The sequence below is a fragment of the Loxodonta africana genome, chromosome 2 (assembly GCF_030014295.1).
Source record: "Loxodonta africana isolate mLoxAfr1 chromosome 2, mLoxAfr1.hap2, whole genome shotgun sequence".
Lineage (NCBI taxonomy): Eukaryota > Metazoa > Chordata > Mammalia > Proboscidea > Elephantidae > Loxodonta > Loxodonta africana.
The window spans coordinates 49,036,961-49,063,507 of record NC_087343.1 but is presented as its reverse complement, the minus strand read 5'-3'; the positions used below and the strand labels follow the sequence as shown (position 1 = coordinate 49,063,507).

The 26,547-nt window shown below is 40.8% G+C and overlaps 1 protein-coding gene across 1 annotated transcript in view; it reads right to left on the bottom strand.

The window, feature by feature from the left end:
• Window positions 1-26,547, bottom strand: part of GHR (growth hormone receptor) — a 59,046-nt gene that overhangs the window by 24,207 nt on the left and 8,292 nt on the right. The window contains exons 2-3 of the mRNA XM_064279687.1: window positions 15,882-16,011; window positions 1,808-1,980 (exon numbers count right to left, since the gene is read on the bottom strand). Coding sequence (XP_064135757.1) covers window positions 1,808-1,980; window positions 15,882-16,011 — 303 coding nt within the window. The remainder of the gene's footprint in view (window positions 1-1,807; window positions 1,981-15,881; window positions 16,012-26,547) is intronic.

The following is a 26,547-nucleotide window of genomic DNA, read 5'->3' as shown; positions in this document are numbered from 1 at the left end:
GGTAAGATAAAGTCCAGGTTCCATTGTAAAGCACACAAGACCACGGGTGATTGTTCTAGCTGACCTATGCAACTGTTCCTGAGCCCTTGAACATTCCGTTCTATTTCTCACTTTTGGAAGTTAGTTGTTGTAGGGAGGCACAGTCCGCCATGTTCACCTGGCAACAACCACTCACATTTTGAGTTTTAACTAAAGCGTTACCTCCTCTGTGCAGCTTTTCCTCATCCTTCAGGCTGAGTTGATCATTCTCTCCTTTAGCTACCACTTCAGCTTGCTATGCATCTCACACACCTAAGTTTAGCATTGGTGGTTCAGTGGCAGAATTCTCGCCTTCCATGCTGCAGAACCGGGTTTGATTCCTGGCCAGTGTACCTCATGCACAGCTACCGCCTGTCTGTCAGGGGAGGTGTGCACGTTGCTGTGATGCTGAACAGGTTTCAGTGGAGCTTCCAGATTAAGATGTGCTATGAGGAAAGGCCTGGCAATCTACTTTCAAAAATCAGCCAGTGAGAACCCTGTGGATCACAACAGTCTGATCTACATTGGGACGGCACAGGACCAGGCAGTGTTTTGTTTCACTCAGCCGACTTGAAGGCAGCTAACAACAACAAAGTCTGGCACCTACCACTCTGTATTGCAATTATTTGTTAACATGTCTGACTCCCCTATTTGACCATATCTTACTCATTCTGAGCCACCACACCAGCACAGTGTCTGGCATGTGGCAGGCATTTAGTGAGTCAGCCAGGTAAACGAGTGGGGCTGGTAATCTGGCAGGGATAGGGTTAGAACACAGGTCTAGAACAAGTGTTCTTACTACTACCCCCACTTGGCTGCTCAACAGCTAATCCATGGATGCTTAGAGAATACATGTCTCTCAAAGTTATGAAATCAGATTCTCCTTTCTGCTTATTACAGTTTTCTCAATTTTCTCCCTCTGTCTGTCAGATTTTACTTGTTTCTGTCTGCAGCTTCTAGCCACATTCTCTAGGCTCTTCTGGCTGCTGAGACCTGGGAAACACATAGTAGAACAGCGCATCTGAGAGGAGCTACGAGGCATTCCTCTAAGCAACAAATGCGCTTTTGTAGATAGATTTTGAGGTACCAATTTCAGCTACTCAAAGTCCTTCTTTATTTATCTCTATTTTATTGTATATTTTTTACTATTACAGTATAAACGCAAGTAGTCCAATTATACTTGTTTTTTGTTTTTTTTTTTCCCCCTTCTGTCTACATGAAAGGCAAGAGATAATCTGTTTGTATCTTTTACTCAGTTCATTGCACTGATTATCTCCAATGTTTGTTTTGAAATTTTGTAAACATGGCTTTAAATCGATTAATTGATTCTGGCTGTTTTATAACTGTGAAATTCCAGAATTATTACGCTTGGTGATAAAGACAAGCTAAGCTTTTGTTATAGCCATAATAGAGGGCAACAGCCAGTATATTTCAGTAGATCTTAATATAATAATCATATCGAATAAGTTAGAAAAGAGACCTTAAGAGTACATTGAATTTGTCCCTTGCAGCGGCTCTAAAGACCTCTTATAGAAAAAGACTCTGCAAGGCTCCCATTCTATTCTGTGCAACAGTTACAGCCAGGTTGTTTTACGTGAGTGCCAATTTAAGTTCACCCTGCCCTTTTCCTCTTGTTCATTAGCTGGTCTTATCTCCTGTAAAAGAGTTCTCCATATGCCTACAGAACACTATTACAAAGTCTTCCTACTAGATCATACTTGGACACCAGATACTCCCCCACTTATTTAATCTAAAGCCATGTCAAGTAAAACACAAACCTGTGATTTACCTATTTCCTCAACAGAGAAACACTTTTGATCCACCGTACCACCATTGTCAGTTAGTTTGATACAGTAGGGTATCCAAATGGAGGTATAAGATGAATTAAAGTAACAGCTGTTTTCTCCAGCAGAGACATAATCAGGACATTCTTTCCATTCTTGAGTCCATTCTTGAGTGCTCCTGAAATAGAGGGTAAAAAAGGATGAATTATTCCAAAAAGTCATGCCATAGCTCAAGTCAAAATGAGGTGCTTGTTAGATTTCATAAATTGTAACACATATTTCTTGAGGGAGTTTTTTTTAGTGTTGCTAGTTCCAGGAAGCATCACACCTGTGGACAATATCATCAGAGACTGCCAGGGCTGGATTACCTAATAAATAAGGTACTCATGGGCTTACTTGTGTGTAGTTACTAATCTGTGGTGAACAATTTCATCTATCATTCACCACATCACTACAGATTAGTAAATAAACACAAGTTAGCCCATACGTATTGGCTTAATGTAAGCTGGTGTGTACCTTGCTTAACGGTCAATCCGCCCCTGCCAAAGACCATTAGGGGACCATTTGATACCTCTGCCAATGGTAAAAGCATCCATTCCTTGATTGCATGTGACGTGCCAGCTCCTAAATTAAACAATTGCTATGGTAGGTTCTTTATTATTACAGATGAAGGTTCAGGGGCTTAGGAAGGTTAAATATTTTTTCCTTTATTAAAACACTGCAGGGAGTCAACCCCAAAACTACAGAGATTCCCAGGGAAGAGTGAGTCTTTGAACCTGGGTGTTTCCCTAACTCAGGGTGGAAGAAACTGAGGAGGCACGCTGATGGTGTGCCCCAGGCTGAGTGACATTGAGGCGTGGCTGGTTTAGAGGTGGAAAATCAGCTCCCGCCCCACTCTGAACCTCTGCATCCTGTGTCCATCTCTCCAAGGCTGTCCACGTTTACGATGTCTTGAACTTCTTCCAATGCTCCCGATTATTTTCCTTAGCTACATGAAGAGCCACAAGAACATTTCAAACGTGTGGATAACTGGTGACATTTATGAAAAATAGGGCTTAGAGCTTTTTCTTCTCCCTGTCACACTAAGAGGAGCCCTAGTGGTGTAGTGGTTAAGAGCTTGGCTGATAACCAAAAGGTCTGCAGTTTCAATCCACCAGCTGCTCCTTGGAAACTCTGTGGGGAAGTCCTAATCAGTCCTACACACAAAGCAAGTTCATTTTTCCTGTATCTTGGGTCAGATAAATAAAAACAAATGAACAAACAAAATAAATCATGGAGGATAAATGGATACCTGGAGAACATCGAATAAATCAGAAAAGCTATGTCTCCACTGTGTTAGTCACATCTACCCCACTCTACAGAAAATGTCATTTACCCAGATGACTTAAAAGTCCAGCAGGTTGCGTGTTGAATGGGAAGGAGATGCCAGAACGTTTTCCGTGGAAGAAAGTCAGAGTTTTGGGAAAGGCAATTCCCTGGTCAGCTGCCATGGGGACCAGGACAATGATGCAGAGCAATTGGAAGACAGCTCTGGCTCAACGCATCCCAGCAGGACAGAGCAGACATGTGACGGGATGTGACAGGCTCTCCAAAATCCCATCCCATCCGTCTGACTGAATGAATGACTGATTTCAGCCAATCCGTTTCTAGCGCCTACTACATACCAAGTGGGGTTCCTGGGTGGTGCAAAGGTTAAAATGCTCAGCTGCTACACTGTGCTGGCCACTAGGGGGAAATACACATGTCTAAGGAATGACTCCTGACACAGCGTGGGCTAAGTGCTCATAGGTAGTGTTCATTAGGTTCCCTGAGAGCTTAGAAGAGGGAATGTTTGCTCCGGTTAATCATGGAAGGCTTCAAGATAGAGGTGATTTTAGCAGACTTGAAGGATAGGAAAACATTTAGTAGATGATAATAGGATGAGGAAAGGAGGGAATAGACTAAGCAAAAGAAATTGAGGTAAGGATGTATATGCACAAGTGTAGTGAGGAGAGCAAGGGGACAGTGGAATGATATGAAGAACTTTCTTAACATAAAATTGCTACTGGGGAGGGGGGATAACTCATTATCTCCTTATATTCACTGCCCTCTCAGCTGAGAATAGCATTTACAAGTCAAGGGGACATAATGCCATGCAATCTTTGTCTGAGGAAGAAGGTAGGGATAACCCAGTACAGGCAGAGATGCTTGGGGCTGGCAGGACTGAATGTGGAGGTCTGGGAGTGGGGTCCTCTGCAGGATGGGCAATGGGCAGCAGTGAGGATGCTGGAGGCTGTGGGGAAGGCAGGGGCTGGAAGGAAGGGATGAAGGACTGAGAGAAGACATGTTTTTCCCTCTTTATAGCTGTTTATCAGGCTAGTTGGCTTGTACCTGGGAACAAACTTGTGCAGCATCAGGGGTCCTCCAGAGTTGCTCATCAGCTGTTGGAAAGAACTTGGGATTTAAATAGCAAAGACACCAGGGTCCAAGACAGTGAAGCATTGCTTACATGTTAGTTGAGATTCTTAAAAGTTGCATAAACTTGTGTGAAAGGGAGATTCATCTTTGATGGAAAAAATAAGTAGGTAAATAGCTGAAAAAAGGATGAACTCTGTGTGTGTGCATTTAGAGTAGCAGAAAAAAGGTAAAAAAAATTAAGAACAGGTGGGTTATTGGATGATTTTCCCATGGTTGATTTCATCTTGACTTTCAAATTAAATAAAAGTGGATTAAGGAGAATGGCTTAACAAAACTGTCCAGAAATATACTTTCATATACTAGTATGCTGTTGTGTTGTTGTTTGGTGCTGTCCAGTCGGTTTCTGACTCAAGGTCACCCTATGTACAACAGAAGGAAACACTGCTCTGTCCTGCGCCATCCTCAGAATTGCTGTTTGAGCCACTGTTTCAGCCATTGTGTCAGGTCATCTCATTGAGGGTCTTCCTCTTTTTCCCTGACCCTCTATTTTACCAAGCATGATGTCTTTCTCCAGGGTCTGGTCCCTCCTGATAACATGTCCAAAGTGCATGAGACCAAGCCTCGTCAACCTTGCTTCTAAGGACCATTCTGGCTGTATTTCTTCCAAGGCAGATTTGTTCATTTTTCTGGCAGTCCATGGTATATTCAATATTCTCCACCAACATCATAATTCAAAGGAATCAATTCTTCTTTGGCCTACTTTTTTCATTGTCCAGCTTTCGCATGCTCATGAGGTGACTGAAAACACCATGGCTTGGATCAGGTGCACTTTAGTCCTCAAGGTGACATCTTTGCTTTTGAACACTTTAAAGAGATCTTTTAAAGTAGATCTGTCCAACATAATACGTCCTTTGTTTCCTTGACTGCTGTTTCCATGGGTGTTGATTGTGGATTCAAGTAGAATGAAATTCTTGACAACTTCAATCCTTTCTCTGTTTATCATGATGTTGCTTACTGGTCCAGTTGTGAGGATTTTTGTTTTCTTTATGTTAAGGAGTAATCCATGCTGAAGGCTATAGTCTTTGCTCTTCATCAGTTGGTGCTTCAAATTGTTTTCACTTACAGCAAGCAAGGTTGTGTCATCTGCATTACGCAGCTTGTTAATGAGCCTTCCTCCAATCCTGATGCTGCACTCTTTTTCATACAGTCCAGTTTCTCAGATTATTTTGCTCAGCATACAGATTAAGTATAGTGAAAACATACAACCCTAACACACACCTTTCCTGATTTTAAACTGTGCAGTATCCCCCTGTTCTGTTTGAACAACTGCCTCTTGTGCACATGAGCACAACTGAGCATTATGGAATTCCCATTCTTTGCAATGTTATCCAGAATTTGTTATGATCCACGCAGTCGAATGCCTTTGCGTAGTCAATAAAACATAGGTAAATATCTTTCTGGTATTCTCTTTCAGCCAAGATCCATCTAACATCAGCAATGATATCCCTCACTCCACGTCCCCTTTAGAACCCAGTTTGAATTTCAGGCAGTTTCCTGCGGATGTACTGCCGCAAATGTTTTTGAATTATGTTCAGCAAAATTTTACTTGCGTGTGATATTAATAATGTTGTTCAATAATTTCCACATTCTGTTGAATCACCCTTTTTTGGAGAAGGTGTGTATATGGATCTCTTTCAGCTGGTTGGCCAGGTAGCTCTCTTCTAAATTTCCTGGCATAGATGAGTGAGTGCTTCTAGAGCTGCATCCATTTGTTGAAACATCTCAATCGGTATTCTGTCAACTCCTAGAGCCTTGTTTTTTGCCAATGCATTTGTGTGGCTTGGACTTCTTCCTTCAGTATCATTGGTTCTTGATCATATGCTTCGTCCTGAAATGGTTAAACATTGACCAATTCTTTTTGATACAGCGAGTCTGTGTATTCATCCTCTTTTGACGCTTCCTGTGTCGTTTAATTTTTGCCCATCAGAATCGATCAATATTGCAACTTGAGGCTTGAATTTTTTCTTCAGTTCTTTCAGCTTGAGAAATGCTGCGTGTGTTCTTCCTTTTTGGTTTTCTAACTCCAGGTCTTTGCACATATCATTATAAAACTTCATTTTGTCTTCTTGAGCTGCCCTTTGAAATCTGTTCAGCTCTTTTACGTCATCATTTCTTCCTTTTCCTTTAGCTACTCTTCATTCAAGAGGAAGTTTCAGAGTCTCTCCTGATATCTATTTTGGCCTTTTATTTCTTTCCTTTCTTTTTAATGACCTTTTGCTTTCTTCATGCATGATGTCCTTGATGTTATCCCACAATTTGTTTGGTCTTCTGTCATTACCATTTAATGCGTCAAATCTATTCTTGAAATGGCCTCTAAATTTAGGTGGGACATGCTCAAGGTTGTACTTTGGCTCTCATAGATTTCTTTTAATTTTCTTCATCTTCAACTTGCATATGAGCAATTGATGGTCTGTTCTGAAGGTGACCCCTCTTGCCTTCCACTGACTGATGATATTAAGCTTCTCCATCGTCTCTTTCTACAGATGTAGTCAATTTGATTCCTGTGTATTCCATCTGGCAAGGTCCATGTGTGTAGCTACCATTTGTGTTGTTGAAAAAGGGTATTTCCAATGAATAAGTTGTTGGTCTTGCAAAATTATATCATGCGATCTCCAGCTTTGTTTCTATCACCAAGGCCATATTTTCCAACTACTGACCTGTTTTCTCTGTTTCGAACTGCGGCACAGTGAATTGCTTAATACAGCCATAGTCTTTGTTGTTTCTGTTGTTAGGTGCTATAGAGTTGGTTCTGACTCATAGTAATCCTATGTACAACAGAATGAAACACTGCCTGGTCCTGTGCCATCCTCACAATTGTTGTTTTGCTTCAGTCCATTTTGGCAGCCACTGTGTCAATCCATTTCACTGAGGGTCTTCCTCTTTTTCTCTGATCCTTTACTTTACCAAGCATGGTGTGCTTCTCCAGGGACTGCTCCCTCCTGATAACATATCCAAAGTATGTGAGACATAGTCTCACCACCCTTGCTTCTAAGGAGCATTCTGGCTGTACTTCTTCCAAGACAGATTTGTCCATCGTTTTGGCAGCCCACAGTGTATTCAATATTCTTCACCAACATCATAATTCAAAGTGTCAATTCTTCAGTCTTCCTTATTCATTGTCCAGCTTTCACAGGCATATGACCTGACTGAAAACACCATGGCTTAGGTCAGGTGCATCTTAGTCTTCCAGGTGACATCTTTACTTTTTAACACTTTAAAGAGGTCTTTTGCAGCAGATTTGCCCAGTGCAACCCATCAGTTTTTTTCTTGACTGCTGCTTCTGTGAGTGCTGATTGCAGATCCAAGTAAAATGAAATTCTTGACAACTTCAGTTTTTTCTCCTTTTATCATGATGCTCAAGAGCAAGTTTTTGTTTCTTTGTAATTCCCATCAAATGACTGGTAGGACTATGCAACTGAGGTGCTTGTGGCCCACCAATAGGATTAGATAGCTTGATAATAATGTAAATAAGGTGCATTGCACCCTTGTGGAGGTGGGATCATGCAAATACAGTGTATGGAACCCTAACGAGGGCATTGGTCACTTTTGCCATCCCACTAGGCTTAAAACGAGCCATCCCAGAGGTGGAAAGGGAGGATCTCACCATCATCAAGAAACGAGATCCAGGAGACAGAGAGAGAGCTGTAACACTGGAGACAGCAAGAAGCAGTGGCAGAGAAAGGATGGCAACAAAGGCAGAAGACTAGCAGGAGATGGCATGGTGGGTTTTGCAGCCCACAGAGTGAGAAGGCTGAGTGCCTTTGGAAAGGAGCCTTGCTGGTGGAGTAGGGTGCCTCCTGGCCCTTAGCGGGGGCAAGTTTGCTGATCCACAGAGCTGGAGCTGAGCTTCTTCCAGCTGAAGCTTACTGGCGGAGTGGCGTGCCTCTGGGCACTTATAAGTAGATCCAAATGAGCGCTGTAACACTTGCCCAAGCAGGGCAGAGGCCTGGCTGAGCAGCCAAGGGCCAGAGAGAGACCTGCCTTTGGGCATACCTGAGAATAGGCTGTCCTGATTGAAGTATTGAATCCTGAGCATTTCTGAACCTGAATTGTAACCTCTTACTTCCCTAATAAACCTCACGACTGTGAGTATGGTCTGTGAGTTCTGTGTGGCCATTGCAACGAATGATTGAACTTAGCAGAGAAATGGAGAGTGCCACGGGAGGGATGGTTAGTGTCAGAACTGGTAAAAATGTTGGAGGGTGGAGGCATGTCTGGCCTTCGAATCAGCCTTGGCCTGTTGATCTTGATTCTTATTCCCCCTTGTGAAGTTAGAGGAGGTCAGGTGTCTCTACCACACCATTTTTACGCCAACTTTCCCATTGCAATTACCAGTAATTATCACTGCATCTTGACTGCATGTTTGATCAGACTATAGAAGAAGTTGGTAAAAATCTTCAATTTATTCATCTTTGGTATTAGCGATTAATGTGTACATTTGTATTATAACCCACTGCCGTCGAGTTGATTCCTACTCATAGCAACCCTACAGCACAGAGTAGAACAGCCCCATAGAGTTTCCAAGGAGTGCCTGGCAGATTTGAACTGCCGACCTCTTGGTTAGCAGCCGTAGCACTTAACCACTACGCCACCAGGGTTTCCATTTGTATTATAGCTGTATTAATGGGTCTTCCTTGTAGTTGTATGGATACTGTCCTATCACTGATAGCATTGTACTTCAGGATAGATCTTGAAAAGTTCTTTTTGACAATGACTGCCAATGGCATTCGTCTTCAATCTGTCATTCCTGACATAGTATACCATATGATTGTCTTATTTGAAATGGCCAGTATCGATCCATTTCAGCTCACTAGTGTCTAGGATATTGATCTTCAAGCATTCCATTTCATTTTAGATAACTTCCAATTATCCTTGGGTCATACTTCATACATTCCATATTCCTATTATTAATGGATATTTGCAGCTATTTCTTCTAATTTTGAGTCGTGCCACATCAGCAAATGAAGATCCTGAAAGCTTGACTCCATCCATGTCACCAAGGTTGGCTCTACTTTGAGGAGGCAGTTTTTCCCCGTCGTCTTTTGAGAGCTTTCCTGCTTGAGGAGCTCATTTTTGACACTAAATCAGACAATGTTCCACTGTTATTCATAAGGTTTTCACTAGACTTTTTTTCAGAAGTAGATTGCTAGATCCTTCTTCCTAGTCTGTGTTAGTCTGGAAGCTCAGTTGAAACCTGTCCACCATGGGTGACCCTGCTGGAATTTGAAATACTGCTGGCATAGCTTCAAGTATCACAGCAACATGCAGTATGGTAAACTGATAGATGAGGGGTGGATAACAGCATTAAAAAACAAAACAAAAACCAAACCCACTGCCATCAAGTCGATTCCAACTCATAGTGACCCTATAGGACAGAACAGAACCGCCCCATAAGGTTGCCAAGGAGCAGCTGGTGAACTCAAACTGCTGAACTTTCAGTTAGCAGCCCTAGCTCTTAACCACTTGGCACTAGGGCTCTGGATAACAGTATACCTGTTGTCATCGAGTCGATTCCGACTCATGGCGACCCTATAGGACAGAGTAGAACTGCCTGATAGGGTTTCCAAAGAGGCTAGAGAATTTGTACTGTCAACCTTTTGGTTAGCAGCCCTAGCTCTTACCCACTGTGACACAAGGGTTCCAGATAACAGTATAAACCAAACCAAACCCACTGCCGTCGAGTTGATTCCGACTCATAGCGACCGTATAGGACGGAGTAGAACTACCCCATAGAGTTTCCGAGGAGCACCTGGCCGATTTGAACTGCTGACCTCTTGGTTAGCAGCCGTAGCACTTAACTACTATGCCACTAGGGTTTCCAGAAGACAGTATAGTGGATATCAAATGTATTTAGGATAATTGATAGTTTTAAAGTGAGAAAACTCCGAATTCCAAAATGTTCTGAATTATGGGCCAATTCTTAGCAGGCCCTGATTTGGAATAGGGAGGTTAGTTTTGCAGTGTTTCACACAATTTCTCAACTCTGGCATGTCAGCAGCCTGGTCCCCATGGGGACTGTGTGGAAAAACCATATTTAGAGTATCCCAAATCCATTAGCTCCACAGGACAAACAATTTAAAGCACTTATCTTCAGCATGATGAATCAGGAAATGCTTGATCCGAAACACAACTCCCCCACCCCCTTACTCATTAACCAAACTTGAATTTTATTTTAAACCAATATTTAAAACTTATGTATTAAACCATTACATTTACACAAAAATTCCAAATGGATTCATAAAACAGATACTCTGTTGGCTGCCTACAGAGGGTTGAATCTCTATAAAGGGGACCACTGCCAACTTATGGAAGCTTATCTCCTCTTCTCACTCCCCAAAGCTAAATATTTTAGCTTTGCTTCCAGACAATCTAATGACAGAAGTAGAGAGACAAGTGGAAAGAGACTATCAATAAAAAATATCAGAATAAAGATCAGATGAAATATTTCTACCTAAAGGTAACCAATTGGAAAGGACCTAATAAACATAAAACATCATTTATATGTTAAGGACCAATGTTTTCATTATATACAACTCATGCATTTTAGGCTTAAAGTTTAATCTTTTTCCTAGGAAAAAAAGAAAAGAAACAATGCTTTTTTTCCCTTTTAAGTAAGCTCTTTTAAAAAAGGCCACATTGGTTTTTGTGGACGGCATAGTGGGGATCAAAGAAGTGGAAGGGGGTATATCCATAGTGAATAATGGTTCCCTCACCCATGTCCTTTGAAAACAGGCATTTGCATGCCAGGGACCTAGAGTAGAGCATCCCTGATACACTGCCCAGAGCCTCTTCTTGTCATGCCTGTAATTTGCATTCATGTTGAGTCCCTTCCAAGCTCAAAGCCCAAACTTGGCATGGTCTCCATCTCAGGGGCTGCAGAGAACTGTCCAGAATCAGCTGCCCTAATGCGCTGAGGCTGCCTTTCTGCCAGCTCACCTGGCAGGGAGCAGATCCAAGCAAAGCCTATGACTACCTTTGGCTCTGCCCTCTGCTGTCCTGTTGACAGCCCATTGTCTTTAAATTCAGTCTGATTTAGATACCAAGGACAGGCCAGGGAGCTGAAAGCTCAATGCATCGCTCTTTCCTGCCTCCGCTGGCTTCAGTGGCGATGAAATCATGTCACGGTTTTGTGTGTCAGGGATGGGGAGGCATGGTCCTATAGTTCCAGGAGTTGCTTGGGAACTGAATTCTAAGAAACAACGATGATAGTCAGAAAGTGCCTGTGTATTGTTGTCTTTGTGTAAGTTGGTAATGAGAAGCCTAATGCAAGTGTATACTAATCAGTGAAGTCTAGTTCTAACACTCCTGGACTATGGACTTGTGGTGCTTTGGTTTGTTGTTGTTGTTAGGTACTGTCAAGTTGGTTCCAATTCATAGTGACCCCGTGCAAAACAGAATGAAACATTGCCCAGTCCTGCACCATCCTCATGATCCTTGCCATGTCTGAGCCCATTGTTGAAGCCATTGTGTCAATCCATCTCCTCGAGGGTCCTCCTCTTTTTGGCTGGCCCTCTACTTTAGCCTCTTTGGCTAAGATATTCAGAATAGCTTTATTTTTATAAAGAAAATATTTTATAGAGGAAACACAAAATACTGGTTTTCCAAATTTGAGTTAGCACTTAACCATGGTAGTTTAGGTATCTGAGGATGTGACAGTTTTTTCTCCCTGGGATCCCAAACTTCACTACGGCAAAAATTAATGACATTCTTCTGAATATGTACAAGATTTTCTCTCCAACTGGTCAAATTTTCAGTGACATCCTTGTTAGTACAGAGTCTGGGTTTGGATTAGGAATGTGGAAAGTTCTGGGTGTGCAGTAGAACCTTGTAAGCAAAGTGCAGTAGCCTTGATGGATGAGGGTAAGGGACAAATATATATTGGTGACATTTCCATATCTTTGGATTTATCTTTTGGCTCAGATTCAAATTTGGTGACTATTAGGGTGGTGAAAACATATTTCCATAAAGTGGCCCAGCTTAAAGGTTACTGTGCTATTTCTCAATTTTTTTTGCAAATAACTGCACAAATAATTTATTTCACTTGTTCTGCTTGAGCTGGCTCCCTAAGCCGCTGAAGCAAAAACATGAGAATTGCACCTACAAAATCTCTCTCTTCATTTACAAATGATATAATGAATTCAGTACATATTCAAAAGTGTTACCAAACATATTAGTTTCCTGTCTGAAGGAATTTATTCAAATCAGTTTTGTGTATTGGCCCCTGCCTCTCTGTAGGGTCAGTCTTAAAGAAAAAAAATGTATTCAGTGTCCACCCACTTCCTCTTTGTGTGACCTTTGGGGGTATATCCAAGGGACCTCTCTCATACTGAGAAGGTGGACAAGCCTGGTCCTGATCGCTAACTGGAAGTATTTGTTATTTGCAAATTAAGCACCAAGCTCTGCATTAAAAATGGATCCATATTAATAATCACGAACAGTAAGGAATCAAAAATCATTTCAAAGTACAGAAATTGGAATTCTATATCATTATTTTCATTATTATTACACTACGAATAATAACAAGAATAACATTTTCTTAGCTATCTAGTGTTCTTATAACAGAAATACCACAGATGGGTGGTTTTAACAAACAGAAATTTATTTTCTCACAGTTTAGGAGACTAGAAGTCCAAATTCAGGTTGAAGACCTGATTCTTTGAAACCGAGGAGGCTGTGGCTCCACCCTTTGAGGTCCAGGGGATCATTACCCTACCCTTTGAAACTGAGAAGGTCCTGCTTTCCATGCTCCTTCCAATACTTCTATTGATCTCTGAGCTGCTCCAGGGGTGATTCTTTTCTTTTCCTGGAGGACAACAGATATAGCTCCTTTTGCCCATTTCCTGCCTGTAGAATTCCAAGAGGCAGATGACATTCTCTCCTTTTGTTCTTTCTCTTCCCATTCAGTCTAAGCTGACGGGTTTTCTGCTGTGGTAGTTGGTTAGATCCATCAGTCTCTTTAACAAAAGATTGTGTAGCCATGTCCTTGATGAAAATTCCAGGACAAGTGTCCTTAGTCTGTACAACAGAATTTTCAAAATCTTTAAGTTTTGTTTTCAATTTGCACAGTTTATTTTAAAGTCCATTTCTTTCCTCCTGAATTTTACTATAAGCGGCAAGGAGAAACCACATGACCCCTTTAAGATCTTGCTTAGACATCTCCTCATCCAGATATCTAAGTTTATCATTACCAAGTTCTACCTCCACCAAACATTTGAACATAATTCAGACAAGTTCTTTGCCATTGCATAAAAAGCATTGTTCTTCCTCCATTGTCCAATCACACGTTCATCATTTTCTTCTAAAGTCTCACTAGAAGCACATTTATCGTCCATATTTCTAGCAACATTCTGTTGCTGGTGCCATGTGTATTCTCTAAGATGATAGAGGCTTTCTTTATAGCTCTCATCACTTCCTTCTGAGCCCTCACCAGAATTGCCTTTGACGGCCATAATGCAATCAACAGTCTCTTCAAGGTAATCTAGGATTTTACTAACAGACACCTTAACCTTTTTCCAGCCTGTACACACTACCCACTTCCAAAACCACTTCCGCATTTGGTATTTGTTAGAACAGCACCCCACTCTCAGTACCAAATTGTCTTAGTTATCTAGTGCTGCTGTAACAGACATACCACAAATGGGTGGCTTTAACAAACATAAATTTATTTTCTTACAGTTTAGGAGGCTAGAAGTCCGAATTGCTGACTCTAGGGGAAGGTTCTCTCTCTGTATGTCAGCTCAGAGGAAGGTTCTTGTCTTTTTTTGAGCTTCTGCTCCTGGGTGATCTACATGTGGCTTGGCATCTCTCTTCCCCTATCTCTGCTAACTTGCTTGCTTTTTAAATCTCTTTTATATTTTAAAAGAGATTGACTCAAGGTATACCCTGCACTAATCCTGCCTCATAAAGATAACAAAGACAGCCCATTCCCAAACGTGATTATAACCACAGGCATAGAGGTTAGGATTTCTAACACATATTTTGGGGGGACATAATTCAGTCCATAACACTTACTATGTGCCGAGGACTGTGCTAAGTACCTTTCATGTATTATCTAATAAATTTCTCACAAAAAGCCACAAGGCCAGGGCTATGCTGCTACTCTGCAGATTAGGAAGCCAAGCTGGGGACAAATCCGTCCAGTGTCACTCAGTGAGTGAGGGCTGGAGCCAGGTTGGAATGTTGGCCCTGAGCCCCTTCTCTTAACTGCTCACTGAATTTACTTCCTGCTCCCCACTCCTCAGAGGGTAGAAGGCATCATGTCCTAGAGCAACGAGAGCCGAGGATTAAGTCCTCAATAACCTTCTTTCTTGAACTAGGCCTTTCCTGGGGTTGGTGCAGAAAAGATGAAATGATGAAGTGTTAGACCCTAAAATTTAAAAAAGTTAAAGAGGTACAAACAAGAGTAAACAGAAGTAGAAATAATGCCAGGCAAGAGATTAGAATAAATTATTGTGTGGTGATTATATTGAGATCTCTGTTTCACTCTCCCCTGTTTTTTAGAGGACCACTCGAAAAAAAGGAAAAGTATTACAGTCTTTAACCTAATAAGATTAATTAAAACAGGAACATAGTCTATTTTCTACATAGAAACCAAACACAGTCTTTTAAAACACGTCTTAAAACAAAACAAAACGAAACAAAACAAAACAAAACAAAGCAAAACAAAAAACCCCAAAGGTTTCCCACCACAGATAACATAAAATCCAAAGTCCTGCCATAGCCGAGACAGCTTGGCACAGTCTGGCCCAGGCTAAGCCTCCAACCCCTTCCCATATCATGCTCGCCATCTCCCACCCTGTGCCATCCAGGCTGGTCTCATTGCTTTCCTCAGGCTCACCTGGTTCTGCCTCAGGGCCTTTGCATTTACATTTTCCTCTGCTTGAACAGCCTTTCCCCTGATGTTCACATGGCCTCCCTTATTCCACATTAGAGGCCTCCTCAGAATTCTTCGGCTAATATATCATCCAATGCCTCTAAACACACTCATACACTCTTACCCACACTTTCCCATACTCACTCACACTCCTGCATACTCTCATGCACAAGCACACACTTACATGCTCACACTCTCACCCACACTTCCACACACTCACTGTCTCACTCACGTACACTTTCACACATATTCATACAATCTCACATATCCTCACACACACACACTCTGACCCAATTTCATATGCTCACTCTCTCACACTCATGCTCACTCTCACACACATACTTACACAGTCACACACACTCTCACCCATACTTTTACACACTCACTCTCTCTTACACACACACACACAGTGCTGCTCTCTTTTTGGCTTTATTTCTCTTAATAACCTGTATTACCAGCTGACATTTGATTTTATTTATCTATTTTTAGTTTTCTGTCCCCTCCCACTGTAAAGGAATCTCCATGAGACCATAGACTCTATCTTTTTAAATCACTGCTGTATCGCCAGTGCTTAAAACGGTAACCAACACATAGTAAGGGCTTAATTACTATATTTTGAATAAGAGAATGAATGAATACATTTAGGTCACCAAAATAAATCACTTCCATTCCTAACACTGCATGCAACTCAGTATATTTTAATCAGTAAATCAACGGATAGAAAAATCAGAAAGGCATGAAGCCTGCACCTTCTAATATAGAATAGCTGTACGGCTCCTGGGCTCCTTAAATCCTGATGAACCCCATTGGTCCAGTGGCATGAAAATGTCTCCAGTTCGGGTGAACGGCACTTGGTGAATTTAGGCTTCCCAGAAGAATCTGCAGAATAATAATAAAAAAAAAAAGGCAAAGCTTGAAATCAGGAGGATAATGTATGGTCCTAATGAAACACATATCTGAAAAGGTAAAGAAGAAACTGCTGGGAGGAAGCCAGCATATCAGCATATGCTGTATCCAGGAAGTGATGCCTTGGTCCAGTTTCAGAGCTTGTTGCTTGCCAGCTATTTCTTTGTCAGCACTTGATTCCAAGGACAAACAGTTAGCTTTTTGTTGTTTCGTTTTAATTTTATCGTGCTTTAGGTGAAAGGTTACAACTCAGGTTAATTCCTCATTCAAAAATTTATACGCATATTGTTTTGTGACATTGGTTGCAGGCCCCAGAATGTGACAGCATGCCCTCCTTTTCCACTCCAGGTTCCCTGTTCATTCGTCCCATTCCTGTTCCTTCTTGCCTTCTCGTCTTGTTTTTGGGCAGGATTCGCCCATTTAGTCTCCTACATTTGATTGAACTAAGAAGCATGTTCCTTATATGTGTTATTGTTTGTTTCATAGGCCTGTCTAATCTTTGGCTGAAAAGTGGGAGTGGCTTTAGTTCTGAGTTAGCAGGATGTCTGGGGGCCATAGTCTCGGGGGTTCCTCCAGTCTCTGTCAGACCAGCAAGTCTCGTCTTTTTTAACGGTTTGCTTTTATTTCAAGCATTATTTCTTAGGACCTCTTTAAGAAACCGGAGCTAGAGATGAATATTTGGGTATGGGCAATTTATTTGGAAAATGATTCCTGGAACCATAAGTCGGGGAATGGAGAGAGTGGGAAGGGATGGGAGAGCAGCTACTAAAGTGTATGTTATTGAAATGGTTACTGCAGTGGCCAACTGAGACTCTCAAGTACTGACGCCCCTCAGAGGAGCCACATAGAATGTGCTTCCCCATCTCCAACAGAGGGATGGGAGGCCAGGACATTTATCCAACAACTCCACTAGTTGAAGGTTGCTTTTGGGTTGTTAGTTCCCATATGTGTCTAGGCTGCTCCTGTACATGGGCTGAGTATCCTTGCCTGCCTTGGGGGCAGTCTAAGCACGCACTGGAAATGTACCTGGAAACATGCATGCCGCCACTGCCCACCATGGCTGTGCTGAAATCAGGTAGGCCAACGGAATGTGGTGTGGGGACCACAGCATCCGCTCCAGAGCCATTTCTATTTTTATAGATTTTGAACAAAAGTCACTTATATTTGCATTATCTTTAAAAGGTTCAGTCAGTAATCTCATTGAATAACTACCAACTCTGAAATGACTTTTGCATACCTATGTGCCAATTCTAACTTGGGGAATGGAGAATGCCTTCTATGGTCAGGATCTTGACCAAAATTCCTCTGCATCTATGAAATCTGCAACAGACAAGTCTGAGGCAAAGCAGATTTTGTATGTCAATTCTCACTGACCTTCTGACTTCCATGGCCATTTTGGAGATGGTCAAGTTGTTCTCATTTTCCCCATATTTTTGGCTCCTTATTTGATTAATCTTCAATTCAATTGTAAACTTAATATATTTGTCCTCTGATCTAAAACTCTCATTCTTGGGCATTAGGGAGGCTCTCAATCTTGAAGAATCTTTATGACTACTTAAAAAAAGACAATTTAAAAATAAACGGCAAGCAAACAAACATAAAAATTCCTGATTCCAAGTTCCAAGTACATAACCAAAACATGCCTCTTTTCCCGCTGGCAACAAACTCACAAGGCACGGCAAGTCATAAACCTTCATCATTCAGACATTCATTCAACAAACAATTATTAAACCTCTATTTTGTGTCAGGCATTATTCTAAGCATAGAGCAATGAACAAAACTGATACAGTCCTAGTTCTCACGGAGTTTCCATTCTAATGGGGTGTAGGAAGTAGGGATCCTGTGAAGAAAAGTCAGCAGGGTAAGAAGAGACGATAGGGCTGGGAAACGGGCATCCTTATCAATGTAGCAAAGAAGTTCAGGCCAGCACCTATTATACAGTAAAGTACCTGGAAATGTTCCTTTTCCCATTAGCTGAAGCACTGAAAACATTATTTTTAGGTCTTTCCAAAAAATTGGTGATTATGAAAATATATATAAACCACAATTATTAAAATGTCTGTAGGCTTGAGGAGAATATTTCCCATTCTAACTGTTCTTTTGCACAGAAGGTAAGAAGAGAAAATGTACTGGATTCGAAATCGAGACGTTTGAGTTCTAGTTCTGGCTCTGTCAGTATTTAGCCTTGACCTTTCGAAGTCATTTGGGCCTCAGCTTCCTCAACGAAGGGGCTGGAATAGATGAGATTCAAGGCACTTTACAACTTCAGTTTTACAATTAGGTGGCGTATACAGCCATTAACAGTAATGCACATAACCGAAGCATAATTTTGGCATTTGAGCTGAAATAACCTGAGAACAAAAAATGCAAACCCTATTCACGGTTCTATATCACCTGTGTAATATGCCTGACACATAATGATAAGAAAAATGAACCCAGCCTCAAAATTTGAAACAGAAGGAAAAAAAAAATTGCTAACTGAAAACAAAAACAAAAACTCACCTTAAAAAAGGAACTAATCTGAAACACATTTTACTTGCTTAAACTTAGTATTATGTTTATTCTCTATCTCTCTCTTTTTTTTTTCAACTCTATATGTACAGAAAGCCCCATATTATCTCCTCATTTTAAATAAGAAATTCATGGTTGTAGTGCTAATGTGATAAACTGTGTGGAACCTTGGAACAGATGTAGTACAGGAAAGCTATATTTTTCTGTCCTTTTTTGTTTGCCTTCTCCTCCGTCTCTCCCTCCCTTCTTCCTTACATTCACATTCTTTCCTTCTTTCATTTATGGATGAATACGTGATATGAACTGCTGTGGCAGGCAGCCTCTCAGGTCCCTAATCATCCTTGTCTCTTGGTATTCATGACCTTGTGTATTTCCTCCCCTTGAGTAACCTGCCTCTAACCAACAGAATATGGCAGGGCTGAAATGAAGTCACTTCCGTGATTAACTTACAAAAGGCTGTGACTGTCATCTTCCCATCAGGTTCTCTCTCTTGTTGGTTTTGATGAAGCAAGCTGCCATGCTGGTGAGGTCCACATGGCAAGCAATGAGAGCAGCCTATGGCCAATACCCAGCAAAGGAGTTAAGGCCCTCAGTTTAACAACCCTGGAGGAACTGAATCCTGCCAGCAACCACATCAGCGAATGTGGAAGCAGATCATTTTCTAGTCCAGCCTTCAGATGGGACTGCAGCCTTGGTGGACACCCTGTCTGCAGCCTCATGAGAGACCCTAAAGCAGAGGATCTCATTAAACTGGGTATCTTGGTTCCTGACCTTTAGAACAAATGAGCGGATGTTAATAAATAAACTATGTGGATATTTGTTAATGCGTTAATTTGGAGGAAGAGTAGGAATATTATTAACTGTACTAAATATTTGAATGATATAGATACAGAATAAATGAATCTAATATATCAAAAGTTAAAAGCAGTGTTCAAGAATGACATGAACCACTTTTCTCTGCAAATAGAAAGAAGCATGGCAGTGAAACTGAAAAACTTCGGGAACTGCAGTGTGGCCGGCTGTTTAGCTCCTCCTAGTTTTTTTTTTTTTTTTTTTAGTGGGTTAGTCACCTCCTGCTACAACTTTATTGCTGAGGATATCCAACATTCCTGAAGTCTAGCTTTTTAGTGGCATCCTGAAGTTTTCCAAGCCTGAGAGGTATCAGCATTACCTTAAATGAGCACCTCTCCGGCTATCTCTGAAAATCCTCTTAGAAACTTGCTTTCCATTTCACCATGAAGACAATAAATGGCTACATAGACTCTCAGATCCTCTCCCATGAGCCATCCATGAACACACTGTCATTCCTGAACTACAAATAATGCCTGCTCTATTGTGAGCTTTTAGCCTAAAGCTGGGAGAAAAACCTAGACAGCATAGCTCAACATCCATTTACAGCATCTCTGAAAAGAATGATGTAATCAACAAGAGAGCCACCTTTGGCCCTAAATTAATTCTGATTAAGAGAAATGAGTGTTCCAAAGTAAGTGGAATTCACATTCTGAAGAAATGTTACTATTAATATTGCTAAGCACTCAGAAATCTTGGCAATAGATTTAGGATACATTTCCTTTTCCTATTTGGACGCTTCATTTTAAAAACGGGGATTTTGACTTTGTAGCTGCACATTTCTTTTAATTATTATTACCATGTTAAAGGCATCACGGTGAACATTTTACATATATAATATCATTTAATCCTGATAACAATTCTAGAAGATGAATAGTTATTTCCACTTTGAAATGAGTACAACTGGAGTTTAGATGAGTTAAATGAGTTGCCTATGGCTATACTGTTGAAGGTCCCCATACACCTGTCAGTTTGTTGTACTGTATGGCTTGTGTGTTGCTGTGATACTAGAATCTATGCCACCAGTAGGTTTCAGGGGAACTTCTAGACTAAGACAGGCTAGGAAAAAGGACCTGGTGGTCTACTTCTGAAAAATCTGGCCAGTGAAAGTCTTATGAATAGCAGTGGAACATTGTCTGGTATGGTGTCAGAAGATGAGCCCATCAGGTTGGAAGGCACTCAAAATACAACTGGGGAAGAGCTGCCTCCTCTAAGTAGTGTTGACCTTAATGATGTCGATGGAATCAAGCTTTTGGGACCTTCATTTCCTGATGAGGAAAGACTCAAAATGAGAAGAAACAGCTGTAAACACCCATTAATAATCTAACCGTGGAATGTACAAAGTATGAATCAAAGAAAGTTGGAAGTCATCAAAAATAAAATGGACTGCATAAAGATTGATGTCCTAGGCATTAAAGTGAGCTGAAATGGTCTGGAGTTGGCCATTTTGAATCTGACAATCATATGGTCTACTATGCTGGTAATGACAACTTGAAGAAGAATGGTGTTGTAGTCATCGTCAAAATAACATTTCAAGATCTACCCTGAAGTACAACGCTGTCAGTGATAGGATAATATCCATATGTCTACAAGGAGGACCAGTTAATACGACTACTATTAAAATTTACGCTCCAACCACTAATGCAAAAGATGAGAAAATTGAAGTTTTTACCAACTTCTGCAGCCTGAAATTGATCAAACACGCAGTCAAGATCCACTGATAATTACTGGTGATTGGGTTGTGAAAGCTGGAAACAAAGAAGAAGGATTAGTAATTGGAAAATATGGCCTTGGAGATAGAAACGACATCAGAGATTGCATGACGGAATTTTGCAAGACCAATGACTTCTTCATTGCAAATACCTTTTTTTTTTTTAACAACATTAACAGCAACTATACATGTGGACCTCACCGGATGGAAGACACAGGAATCAAATCAACTACATCTGTGGAAAGAGATGATGGAGAAGCTCAGTATGATAAGTCAGAAGAAGGTCAGGATTCCACTGTGAAACAGACCATCAGTTGCTCATATGCAAGTTCAAATTGAAGCTAAAGAAAATTAGAACAAGTCCATGAGAGCCAAAATGTGACCTTGAGTATCTTCTGCCTGAATTTAGAGACCATCTCAAGAATAGATTCAACTCAAGGACATCATACACAAAGAAAGCAAAGGGTCATTAAAAAGAGAAGAAAGAAAGAAAAGACCAACTTAGATATGTCAGAAGAGACTCCAAGACTTGCTCTTGAATGTTGAGTAGCTAAAGCAAACAAAATTGATGAAGTAAAAGAGTTGAACAGAAGATCTGAAAAGGGCAGCTTGAGAAGACAAAGTACTATAATGAAATATGCAAAGACCTGGAGTTGGAAAACCAAAAGGAAAGAACATCCTTGGCATTTCTCAAGCTGAAACAACTGAAGAAAAAATTCAAGTCTCAAGTTGCAATATTGAAACATTCTATGGGGAAAATACTGAATGATGCAGGAAGTATCAGAAGATGGAAGGAACACACAGAGTCACTGAACCAAAAAGAATTGGTCAACATTCTACCATTTCAGAAGGTAGCATATGATCAAGAACAGGTGGTATTCAATGAAGAAGTCTAAGCTGCACTGAAGGCATTGCAAAAAACAAGGCTCCAGGAACTGAAGGAATACTAACTGAGCACTTCAACAAACAGATGCAGCACTGGAGGTGCTCACTCGCCTATGTCAAGAAATTTGGACGACCGCTTCCTGGTCAACTGACTGGAAGAGATCCATATCCAAAGAAAGTGGAGGTGCTCACTCGCCTATGTCAAGAAATTTGGAAGACTGCTTCCTGGTCAACTGACTGGAAGAGATCCATATCCAAAGAAAGGTGATCCAACAGAATGTGGAAATTATTGAACAATGTCATTAATATCACACACAAGAAAAATTTTGCTGAAGATCATCCGAAATTGGTTGCAGCAGTACATTGACAGGGAACTTTCAGAAGTTCAAGCTGAATTCAGAAGAGGATATGGAATGAAGGATATCACTGCTGATATCAGATGGATTTTGACTGAAAGTATAGAATATCAGAAAGATGTTTAACTGTGTTTTATTGGCTATTCAAAGGCATTCAACTGTGCGAATTAGAAGAAATTATGGATAACACTGCGAAGAATGGGAATTCCAGAACACTTAATTGTACTTGTGTGGAACCTGTACATAGGCCAAAAGGCAGTTGTTCAGACAGAACAAGGGGATATTGCATGGTTTAAAGTCAGGAAAGGTGTGTGTCAGGGTTGTATCCTTTCACCATACTTATTCAATCTGTATGCTGAGCAAATAATCTGAGAAGCTGTACTACATGAAGAAGAATCCGTATGGCATCAGGATTGGAAGAGAACTCACTGCCAACCTGCAATATGCAAATGACACAACCTTGCTTGCTGAAAGTGAAGAGGACTTGAAGCACTTACAGATGAAGATCAAAGACTACAGCCTTCAGAATGGATTGTACCTCAACATAAAGAAAAATCCTCACAACTGGACCAATAAGCAACATCATAATAAATGGAGAAAATATTGAAGTTGTTAAGGATTTCATTTTACTTGGATCCACAATCAACACCCATGGAAGCAGGAGTCAAGAAATCAAATGACATATGGCACTAGGCAAATGGGCTGCAAAAGACTTCTTTAAAGTGTTACAAAGCAAAGATGTGACTTTGAGGGCTAAGGTGCCCCTGACCCAAGCCGTGGTATTTTCAATCACCTGAAAGGCATGTGAAAGCTGGACCATGAATAATGAAGTCTGAAGATGAACTCACACATTTGAATTATGGTGTTGGCAAAGAGTATTGAATATACCATGTGCTGCCAGAAGAATGAACAAATTTGTCTTTGCAGTAGTACAGCCAGAATACTCCTTAGAAGCGAAAATGCTGAGACTTCGTCTCGCGTACTTTGGACATGTTACCAGGAGGGAACAGTCCCTGGAAGAGTGCATAATGCTTGGTAAAGTAGAGGGCCAGCAAAAAAGAAGAAGACCTTCAAGGAGACTGACTGACACAGTGGCTGCAACAATGGGCTCATGCATAACAATGATTGTGAGGATGGCGCAGGACTGGGCAGTGTTTTGTTCTGTTGTACCTAGCATCGCTATGAATGGGAACCAACTCGATGACACCTGACAACTACAGCATACTGTTGAAGGTAGCAAAGGTGAGATTAAAGCACAATTCTTAGCACAAGCAAAAAATATTAACTTTTTTTAGGCAATTCTCTCTTGCTTCTCATAAGCTTTACAGAAGGCAAAAATGATGCTCAGATGTTCTCTGTAATTTGACTCTCAGAAAAAACAAAAAACAGACAAGCCCCAAGAGCATCAAATTTTAGTAGTGCGGCACATTGGAATTAACTGGGCAGCTTTGAAAAATACTGATGCCTTGGCTTAGTCCCAGAGGTTAGAATCAATTTGTCTGGGTTGCAGCCTACATATCAAGATTTTTAAAAGCTCTCCAAGTATGTGCAGTATGTAGCCCAGGTTGAGACTATTGCTATACAGAAATAAAGTGATATGTAAGCACTAACCATTTGGCTTTCCTGATTAGATTCCTTGATCAGTTCTATCAGACCTATGTATCAAGAATGAACACTTGGTGTAAACTCCTGTGAAACTAGCTCAGGAGTGTGTGGAGAGAATACGGATATTAGTCATCACCTCAGAAGGGTATAATAATGCATCATGATGAATGCTTGGGGGCACTAAGAGATAGTTTAAATACACCTACTCTTCACTTATCAACTATGTCATTATCCAACATTTTGCATTTGTGACAATAGTAAAAAATCTGTTATTAGACTATTTTGTGCATTGATGATGTACGTTTGGCAGTAATCTCTTTATGACCAGTGGGATAGAAAGCGTCCACCTACACTTTTCGCCTGTCAGGTCCAGAGGGACATATGTGTTCCACATAATATTTTGTGATCTGACGTAGTTATCTTCCATTTTCTCATAATGCCAATTTTCTCATAATAACCTGGTCTTTGGAATTTAACCATGTCGATCAGCGAGGAGCGGGTGTACATGTACAAAATGAGACATCTAAATGATAATTCTGCCTAAACTTCAGATGGACTATAAACTGGCAATATAAATTAATTAAGAATAAGCTGAAGTGATATTCCTGGTGAAATTAACATTTAGGAAGCTTGAAGAGAGTTTTACTATATTCGAATTTTTTAAAGTCGATGAAATGATATTGTGCCCAAACCTACAATGTCAGAAGAACAATGTTATATGGAACTGGGAGGCATTTCTGGTTGCAGCATGTAATCTTGCTAGTGACCATGGTTGATCTCCTGGTGAGATTGGCTGGCAGGCTGAAGTCGGCTTCCTCTTTCACTGCCCAGTGGCTTTCCTCTTGGAGGAAGATGATCTTATCAGACAGTACAAAGTGGGGGCACATTAAGCAGTTATTATATATTAAGGTACAGTAAAACCTGCTAAAGCTGGAACCTGTGTAAGATGGAAACCCATCAGAGAAGGAAAACTAAAATATTTTCCACTAAAACAAGTGATAAAAAAGTGGTAAGATTGCATCATGTCAAAGGTGGAAAACTTGCAACACCTAGAAAAACAAAGCAGTCCCATTGAGTTCTGGCTCCCACAGGTTTCACTGTATTAATTCATGTTTTTACTCTCTGCTTTTTTACCAGAGATGTTTCTCTATCCTCTACTCATGACACAGCAAAAACAAAAACCAAATGAAATCATATTAAGGTACCCCATGTCTTCTTGGGGTTCAGGGCTATGGGGGAAGGAAGAAGAGGAGCAACTGAGAGAGGAGGGGAAGGCTGGAAGGAAAGGAGTCTTAGAAGGGAAAGGATAGTCTTTAGACAGCTCCAGATTGTGGAATGGAAGGCACTCAGCAGCCATTTGTCATTAAATGTAGAATCACTCCTTAACAATTTGCTAGGAACACTTGCTGTCAACAGTTCTGGAAATTTGTAATTAGCTCTGAACAGAGGGTGAGGGATTTAGATACCTTGTGCGGAAATGGAGGCCCTTTGACCAAGGTGTAACTAAACATAACCAGTTGAAGATTTCTACTGAATTGGGGCAGCAGTTGACAAACAATAAGGAAAAGAAGGGGGGAAAAAAGGAAAAACGACAGTCCTAAGTTTGATTAAGGAAACAAAACAAAACAAACCAAAAAACAACCAACCAACCAAACGAACAAAAAACCTGCTGAATTAAAACTGTACAAAGACATACTAAAGAAAGCAATTCCATAGAACAGAGAAATAAACTTTAAACATGGATTTAATCCTAAAGAATGGAAGAAATTATGAGGCCAAATCAGAGTATGTGGTTATATGTGCATGAGAAATGAGAGGGGAAACACTGTAATGAGAGCAAAGCATGAGGCACACTGACCAAAAGTTTTTTGGCCCATTCTTGTGGATCTGAGTTCTTCTACGAAATCTAACATACTCAGTCAATCGATGATCACTTTTAGAAAAGAAAAACAGTCATAGCGCGCTTGGTCACCCTGATCTGGATAAAGAATGGTTACTGCTGAACACAAGCCAAAGTGAGGAAATACTATCAACTGAAATAGCTTTCATATGTTCTGAGGATTGCATAAGCACACTGGCCCAGGCCAAGAATGGTGAAAATGTAATGTTCCTTCCACAAATAATAAACAAGAGACGGTGATTCTAGAGAGCCAGTTCACTTCCTAGGCTATGCCTGCACAGCTCTTGAGTAAAATCTTTGGGTGACTGATTAGCCTAAATATAGCAGTGATTTACAAACATCTCTGCATTTAACCTTTATATTTGGGCAAAGAAATATTACAGAATAGACAGTTCATGATCCTGACAGTTTTGATTAGGGAAGAGGATGTTTCGTCAGTTAACTACAACTGCAAAGCCCAGAGCAGTGTGGTCAGGGGAAAAAAACTGAAGATGTAATTCTACCATGATGGAAAGAGGCTATTGCATTCAACATTGTTGCTTTTCCAAGTCCTCCTCTCAGGCAGGAACAGGAAGGGGATGGGGACTGACAATATAATAGCAACTAACACTTACTGGGGACTTACCTTGTGCCAAGCACCCACCTGCACTATATATATATATATGTATAATAATTAAATAAATATAAACTAA